The 8,721-nt window shown below is 40.3% G+C and overlaps 1 protein-coding gene across 1 annotated transcript; it reads right to left on the bottom strand.

Annotated features, from left to right (window-relative positions):
- On the bottom strand, positions 1–8,474 carry LOC140922278 (uncharacterized). The gene is made up of 6 exons (XM_073372277.1): positions 8,459–8,474; positions 8,123–8,397; positions 5,280–5,397; positions 4,461–4,503; positions 3,856–3,982; positions 1–525 (listed from the first exon to the last, which is right to left on the bottom strand). Exons 1-6 carry the CDS (start codon positions 8,472–8,474, stop codon positions 1–3), a joined length of 1,104 nt encoding a protein of 367 aa, XP_073228378.1.
- Positions 8,475–8,721: the final 247 nt, after the last annotated feature.

Raw genomic sequence — 8,721 nt, 5'->3', positions numbered from 1 at the left:
CTACTGCACCAAGATATAACCGATTCCCTTTATGTTTTGGCCACCGTTGTCTGGATGATATCTCCCGTCAGCCACATTGCCACACACATTGCTGTCATCGGGGTGTCCTCCTGCACCAAACCCTATTCTAGAGTCACAGAAACCGCAATAAGAATTATCGTAACCAAGAATACCGATTCTTATTTTTCCTGTGGTAAAACCTCCCGAGAGAGCGTTGAATCCTTCTTGGTTGCAGTACGTCTGCAAGGAGCCCCGCGAACCAATCAATGCCTTCCACGCATCACGACCCAGTGAGGTATTGCGGTATTGCCCATCAGCAATCAGGGAATGCAAAGAGTCCGCCTGCCTGTCGATGACAGCAAAGCGTATTTCCTGGCTGATGTTCATACCCAGACAGATTTTAGAGAAGGATGTGTTCCAGTAGGAAGGCAATTTGGTCTCTTCTGCGTCAAACTCAGTCTTCCCTCCGTCAATGTTAAAGGATTGTTTGTTTGTCCAGAGCTCTGAATCGTAGTGAAATGTTCTCTGAAATAGCATGAATATCAACAGAAATAGGAAAAACTAAAATTAAGCTATAACATTGCATGACGCAACAATAGCTATTCATTGTAACTACTGACTTCGCGTTAATTAAAATAAGTATATGTCGAACTTGTTAGTTATTAGACAGTCTCAACGAACGGAAGTCAACCTTGTTCCTAGGGCTACCTTTCCACCCAGCCAGCAGTTTGTAACAAAAAGAATTATTAAAAAAGAGCGTTTTTTTGTTTTAAAGCGAAAAGGAGAGGAAGCAGCGAAATGACAAAAATTCAACAAAATAATGTTGCTTTTGCTTGAAGTAAATTTTCAAGCCTGATCCAAGACTCTCCAATTTAACAAGCTAGATTTACGGTCAAGTCGCCCGAAGTTAAGTCCGGCCCGAAAAGCTGAGTTATGTGGCTCAAAATTTTATCATCATGCTAAACAATATGCTAGAATCCCTGTTAACATTTGCCGCGTTTGTTTCTTGTGATCGAAGATTATAGAACGAGATATATTACTCATTTATCGCGCTTGTCTTGTTGTTAATCCAGGGTTAACTTGTTTTAGCTCATCATTGCTTAAAGAACGAGGCATGTTACACATTCATTCCGCTTATTTCGTCTCCTGATGGTTTAAAGAACGAGATATATTAACACACACTCTTTATTTAAGAAAAATTAGCTTTGCTTCTCTGTACACTTCACGCATTTCAGTCGGGCGACTTACTCTCAGGGTTTCGGGCGACATAACTTCGGGCGAGATAACACTCGCGCTACTTGACCGGTTACTCTTAACAAAGCTTGTTCAATTGGCAACACTTTCTTCTGTCAATAGTGCAGAATCGTCATGCAAAGGGCCTTTGTATTCTTTTCGCTATAAAACTTCATAACATTGCCGAAAGCGATAAGCCTCCATTGTCTCCATTTGGTTTGTGTTATTTTGTATCTGAATATTTTTCCGGCAGCTATTGGCTGAAAGCTACTAAAGAATATATTAATTTATTTTTTCCAAGCTTGTGAGAGGGCGGAATCCTCCAAATCCTACAACCTGATTGGTTCCGAGAGCGGAAGAAAATAAAAATGTTAATCACCGGCCTAGGTTGGTCCGTATTGGGAGAAACTGTGCCCGAGGTCTTGAGTACCGCCCGAGGCGGAGCACCATTGGAAAGAAAAATGACAATTCATCCATGGTCGAATCATTTGTTCGGCTTTTGTCTGTTATACGTATAAGGCGTGGGAAGATCTATCCTCCAACATTTCGCTGCTTCATTAAACGAAAAGCTAAATGGGTCCAGGAGGAAAACTATGCTTTGTTTCATATGAAACAAGAACGACCAAGGCCTTCTTCAAAAGGTTAATTAAGCCTTTTGCTTGTGCTGCACTGCTGCTGGGTGACTGATGACGTCATTTAATTGGTCGCTTTATTGGCATCATGTGGATTTTACTGAAAATTTAGATTTATTCAAACGGTGTAGAAGGTGAGGATTCTTTCTCCCCGAGATCAAATTTTTGGTGTAAATAAACAATACACAGGTTTTTTTTGCACAAATAGTGCTGAACCTATTTTACTTTCGATGTAAATCTCTCAACTATATCAAGCGACTAAGACAATAGATGGTCACTGATATCATTCAAAGGATAAATAAGTAGCTTCTAACAAACCATCTGGTATGTAGGTCCGTTGGTAGCCACTACCGTTAATTGGCCAATCAGTGTTTTGCAGGGAGCCAAATTGCAAAAGAGGAGGTACGAATACATTCTTTTTCTGTAACTAGTCTTAAGGCAACGCCGGGTGCCTGGTGGATTAAGAAGAAACCAAGAGACTATAAAGGGGACAGAGAGGGCATCCCCCATATACACCCTATTCCATAGGTAATTCGTCTCGAGTTATTTTTAACACCACAGATCTCAAGGGGGATTAGACAACAGCCAATCACATAGCGCGAATGTGTTCCGCGTGGATGACCCACGCTGAGAGCCACGCGTCCTTCACGAAATGACGCAGAACAAAATGGGGGAAGACGCGGAGAGCGATTTTGCTATTCCTTTTGTCGACGAAAACGACTACAGCGAGATTTCTGCGAAAGCTGTGTCAGCGAAACCGAAATTAAAAAAGAATCGCCCTTCCTCTTTTGTATAGAGCTAACAGTAGAGCAGGGAAATCCTTAACACACTGAATATTCTCCCAGGATCATTTCTAATTTACAGTTTGAAGAGAGCAATTTCTGGTTGGACGTTTATTTTTTCCAGTCTTTATAGCGGTTATTCCTACCCACTTACTTCTAAAGCTGAATTTCAAGGGACCATATTCAAGCTCAGAAAGAGAAATAAAATTTCGTCGTTGCTTATTTACGTCCTCCATAAAACGCGAAATTAGGCATTTTCAGGTCGTAGTCGTGCAAAAACGGGAAAGAAATGAACAAAAAAGTGTGTTGCACGTGCAAAGTTGTTGTTTTGCTAATTAAACCTATTGTTTTTTTGACGTTCTAGTTGTCGTCCGCGTCGTTTGATCTTAAACTCCCTAAATTGTACAAACGACCGGTTTCAATAGACCGGCGAAAATTCTCATTTTATTAAAGCACTGAGGTTACGACAACTTCGAGTTAAACTGATTTCACGGGTTGTCAAAGAGTCCAGCGATTCCTTTTTCCCAGGTGAGCGCCGACTCATTTCCTTCAATATTCAGTAATGCTGTCGATCTTTTTAAGCTTTCATTGCCTCTCGCCCGACATGTTTTGCACGGCGTTTGGTCATGCGAAACCTCCACGAAACATCCACGCCTCGCGCGAGGTAACTTTATCCCGATTCTAAAAATAACTCGAGACGAATTACCTATGGAATAGGGTGTATATGGGGGATGCCCTCTCTGTCCCCTTTATACTCTCTTGGAAGAAACATATTCACGTACATCCTGCCAGCACAGTCTTTCTTTTGGCGCACTCGAATGACTCGAGTGCATGAATCGATCGAGTAAAATCTTTGTTGAGCATGCGCTGCATGCTGCTTAGGATATAGTTTCGAAATCAGGCCTAATAGCCGTGTGCTTGCCACAGCGGGCTCGGTTATGACCATCGTTTTATCAATAAATGGATGCTCGCACTCAAAAAAAAAAAAAAAAGAAACAGTTTCACGGAAAAAAACAAGCTTGTCTGGTCCAGAAAGTTTGGGCTACGGTGACCTTCAAAAGGTTTGACGTGATTCAGGCGAACCTTCCTTTTCTCCTCCTCAGGCTCAGCTCGCATGGTGATTCACGTAGTGGTTTTTCGTCTACCATTCCGGGTCGAATTGGAAATTGGAAAAATTTGGATAAATATCTTATCCACAAATTTCATACCTCGCTGCCGTTTATCTTCATGACCGGCGTCCAACCCCCTGGTCCACATCCAAAGTCACCAGTTTGACAGAGAACGGAAGTTGGTGTTGAGTTAAAAAAGAGTTTAACCAGCTGGCTTCGTTGGGACCTGCACAAAAGCCAAGGTGGGCACTTCGATAAATAATTGTTGTTTAAGACAGTATATAATGCAAACCAAGCGATCTGAATTTCCCAGGACTAAAATATTGAATTCAAACAAGAGTTAAATCTCACAGAAAACGTAATTCGTGCACCCAAGACTTCTTCATTATTCTCTGCTGTTACAAACTAATACAGTGGCGGATCCGGGGGAGGGGCCTGGGGGGCCTTCCCCCCCTTATTTTTAGACTAAACTGAGGCCCGAGGGGCCGAAACAAAATTTTTTTGGAGACAGCTCCCCCCCTTATGTAAGGGTTCGGATGACCGCCCCCCCCCCCCCCCCCCGCCCTATCTCCCTATCTATAAAAATGGGTGAGGCCCACCCATTTTTTAAGGGAAAAGCCCTGGGGACGAGGTTGTCTGGATCCGGCACTGCCCATACATGCCAAAATGGCAAAAATAAATAAATAAATGACAATTTGACTCACTTGTCTGCATAATGATCATACACTTGCTTGCATGATTTCGGAGCTAAAGGAAAAAGGATATCAACTCGATTTAATGTCACTGCAATAGTTCACGTTTACTCCTGGGCTTTCTTCTAGGTGCCGAAATGACTGATTGAGATATTTTATAGATTTTTACTTTAACTATTTGACTACATGCTAAGCCGCTTTTGCCCCTCCAGGATTTTATAAATGTGGCTTTAGAAATAAATCCAAATCAAACGTTCTGTAAGCGAACACCCAAAATGCCAGGGAAGATTCTGTGGTTGCTTATGGCAGGCGGTCGCTTACAAGAATCAAACCGCAGGTGACTCTACTGAGAAGAGGCAAGAGAACATGTTCTCTTGGAAAAGGTCAGGACTCATCTGCTTTTTGGAGGGAATTTATTGCATGCAATTTCTTAGTTACGACTCAGTGGAAGTTCCATCTCGTCGCTAAAACGGTTTCGTATACTTTGAGTAGCTTAGTACACATGCTACTTGCAGCGAACAAAGAGATCGGACCATGACGTCAAGTGCATGGTTGCTTATTAGAAGTTAGAAACAATGAAAAATTACAAAACGTCAGCCGAAATAATTGTCGTAGTCGCTTATGAGAGGTGCTCGTTTGCAAAAGGTTCCACACAAAAGGGATTTAACTGAGAAAAGTTTGGTGTTCTAGATAGGTGATCGCCCATGGCAGGACGATTTGTCGCTCTTACATGGACGTTCGAATGCATCTACATCAAGGTCAAGTTTCATTACATCATTACTATTGCAAAGTGCAAGTCTGTCCTTTGACAACCTTTTATGGCAAACTTACCAAATACTTCGCATAAGTCTCCGACGTAACCGTCTTTACAACCGCAGTCAAAGGTGTGATATTTGTAGTTTGGTACACATGTTCCACCATTACGGCACGGCGAAGAGTGACACGCAGTCTAAAACAAATAAACAAGGCAAAAACACAAACTAGAACTAAAAACAAAAGGACCGTTTAACGATATAAAGGACAAGCATTTCATGTCGCTTATCATAAATTGTTAACGATACAGCCATAAGGTTAGTCTCCTTCGCAGCCGTGGGAGGAGCGTTGCGTGACGACCCTAATAACGGCTGCGAAGGAGACTACCATAAGGTGGGTCTGTTCAGAATATATCTTTAAATCAAAGGCCAGTTAAATACCTATAAAATGACAGATTTCCTAACCCGATCGCCATATATATAGCTCAGTCTTGAAATCCTTTCCCTTTTCTGGCAATATGCGGCGCCCGCTTACTCAAATTGTCTGTGTGTTCGCAGGTCACCCCAAAAGATGATCACCATCGGCACTGTTGCGTAACGTTCGAATTCGAAATACAAAGATTTGTACTCTCATTTTTTGGGTATGAATGTTATTTTCCCGCCCAAGCTGAATATTCTCATTTTTCTGTCGATTTTAGGCTGAAAATACTCTTGAATTATTCATAAATTATAGCTTATGAAATTTTCTGCTTTGGAATGTATTAGGATTTCAACAGTATTCTTGCCGTGACGTAAAATGAATAATTTTCTACGGTTAAGTTAAAAGCATAAATTGTACCGTATTTACAAATTTTCAAATCCTTTTCAAACTCTCAGCCTCGGATTTATTCCTGAATATTCTTAAAAAAGGAATGCCTCATGATTCTTATAAAATATATTCTTATAGACAAAAAAGGGGGTGTATGCCGGGGAGATAAAACTGTATCCGCAAACCTAACTTACATCTGTAAGTTGTGTGTTTCTTCTTTCCTAGGTGGTTTTCCAACCCAATTTATGGCCATTTAAAGGGTTTTATTCAGAGTTTACGGGTAACCCACATTGGAAAGAAGAAGACCTTTCTGCGAAACACTCAACTTAAGTATTTTTGGCTGATTTTTATTACCAATCCATTCGTGGGCTACATAAACAAGACCTTTTTTCTTCCCATACAAATCTTATATTTCGACCGTTACCCAACACTGTGCCGACGAACATAATTCGAGCTTGCTGTGGTGCAATAAAAGCGTATTTATCTGTTCGGTTGCATTTTGAAAGGTTTTAATCATGTTAGTATATTACTTAACGATCCTGACGCATGGAATCTTTTAACAGCTGACGAAGGTTTAAGTTTCAGATCGAAATTTTTGGCACAAAAACTGAAAATAAAAAAAAAATGTACATGCATAACTAGTACATTTCAGTGTGAGTATTGTCAATGTTTTACATTCAAAAGATGCGATAAATTCAAACTAAAATGTACTAGTCATGGAGGTATGTATAGTGCGCATTATTTTGGAACAATATAGCATAACGTCAAAACAGTGAATGTTGTAACGCAGATTTTTGACCGGTTCGTAGGATAGGTTTGTCTTGAAATTTCAAGGTGTTGCAGTCAATCAATCTTAATGAAAGTTTCCGACATTTTTATATACATTATGAAGATTATGTAAAGAGATTTTTAAAACATTCATTCGAGTCCCACGGATATACTAGAAAGCGCTAAAAGTCCAAATTCTGAATGAGGTTGCACTTATACAGGTGGTGAGAAAACATGTTAGTTTTCAAGATCGCAAAAACGAAAGTACACTGAAATTTCCTAGCATCGAAATACGATATTAAGCAGCATTCTGACGTTACTTAAGAATAATTTGAGTCATTTATAACGTTTTTAGTAAATAATCTACCACGGCTACTGAAAATTTAAGCTCTGAAATATATTGACGTTTTAGTCGAATTCAAACATACAGAATTTTTTACTTCTTACTGAGATTGTTTGCTACATACCAAACTTTAAGTTCCTAGTGTTGGATTTTCAGTAGCTGGTCTAGATCACACAAAATTCGGCTTTTATCAATTTCAAAGTCTTTTGTTTATTGTTGTCATAGTAATATCGATTTTACTTAAAACTACATTTTCGCAAATCTCAATCCATAGCCAATTACTGGTGAAAATTATTTTAGCGGTCGGACAAGGAAAAAAACACTTTTAAGACGATCGAAGAATATCGGTATGGCCTCTGAAAAACTGTATCGAAACACCTTAAAGTGATATTTTGTTCGCACAGAATGTGTGTTCACCACTTTAACCAACTTGAAGATAAATTAAAAATGACGACCACACACACACCTGCAGTACCAAATTTCCTATTTATAACTCCTCTCTCGTTTTTACCTATCCATACAAACATACTGAGACCCACGCTGACAAAGGCAGATGTGCTGCTGTAAATCGGTCTAACGTGACCAAATCCTCCTTCAGACACAATGGGAAAAGCCAAAAGTTAAAAAAATGTCGCCGGGTTATTGGGAGAAAATCTTAGACAGAGAAAATTGGTGCAGTTGTTTAGCTAGTGTCTTTAATTAGAACGCAGTCTCGCTCTATTAATATCTTGAATCTCATGAAAAGTCTTTAGCATGTAGAAAAAAAAAGCTCCTAAAACCCAAAAGGCAAAAAAGCGTGATTTGATATAGCTTACGCTTCAGCAATAGTCCCTTTACGGCTTTTTCAACTTTTGAGCTCCGCAAAGTCGCGGAATGTAAGGGATTGGGGCAGGTTCGTGCCCCCACCATACAAACGTCTGTAGTAAAACGGTGGAACGGTCTATCATTTTTAAACCAGTAGGGAAGGGGGGGGGGGGGGGGGGGGGGGGAATAATAGTGATACCTTAATGAAAAAGTGATGCGAGCTCTGGTTTCTTTTGTACTCTCCAGGGTTGCTGTACTTTTCAGAAGATAGCAACTCGCACCAGAGCTTCCCGTCTGCTCCTTTTGACGCGGCCAGGTTTAAAGAAAAACAGGAGGGATTACTTAGACATTCAATGGTACAGTCCAGGGTGTCGTACACGGCGTATGTTCCGACTCTGGGTACGTTCAAGTAATGGTGATCGTCTTTTACAAAAATGTCTTGGCGAAGATCTCGGTGATACAAGGTGTTAAATTCTGCGGGACAAAAAATTTTTAAAACTTAGAGGAAACGAATAAACTGAATAATTTGTCGTACCTATCTGTTGAGTCATTGTTGCAACAAGGTTTAGAATACTAAAAACTTCCTCGTATTTTTTCAAAACCTTTGTTAAGGACCAGCTAGTGAGTACCGTAGACTGCCACTTATATCTACACCCCCCACCCCCCCCCCACCACTTCTAAGACCCAAGATTATAAGCCCTTCTCTAGCTCAGACGTTTTGAAGCTCAATTAAAGACCAGTAAACGTAAAACGTTTTTTTATTCATCAGCACTGCTGTAGCTTGTTTCAAAGAACTTT

The sequence above is a fragment of the Porites lutea genome, chromosome 13 (assembly GCF_958299795.1).
Source record: "Porites lutea chromosome 13, jaPorLute2.1, whole genome shotgun sequence".
Classification (NCBI taxonomy): Eukaryota; Metazoa; Cnidaria; class Anthozoa; order Scleractinia; family Poritidae; genus Porites; species Porites lutea.
Note: the sequence above shows the minus strand (reverse complement) of the source record. Positions and strands in the feature narration are given on the sequence as shown.

Bases quoted from the DNA above. Each gene is read 5' to 3' on its own strand.
- LOC140922278 (XM_073372277.1), bottom strand. The intron at 3,983-4,460 runs GTGAGTCAAATT...GCTTTTGTGCAG, and splicing joins TATGATCATTATGCAGACAA to GTCCCAACGAAGCCAGCTGG. The intron at 526-3,855 runs GTATGAAATTTG...ATGCTATTTCAG, and splicing joins TGAAGATAAACGGCAGCGAG to AGAACATTTCACTACGATTC.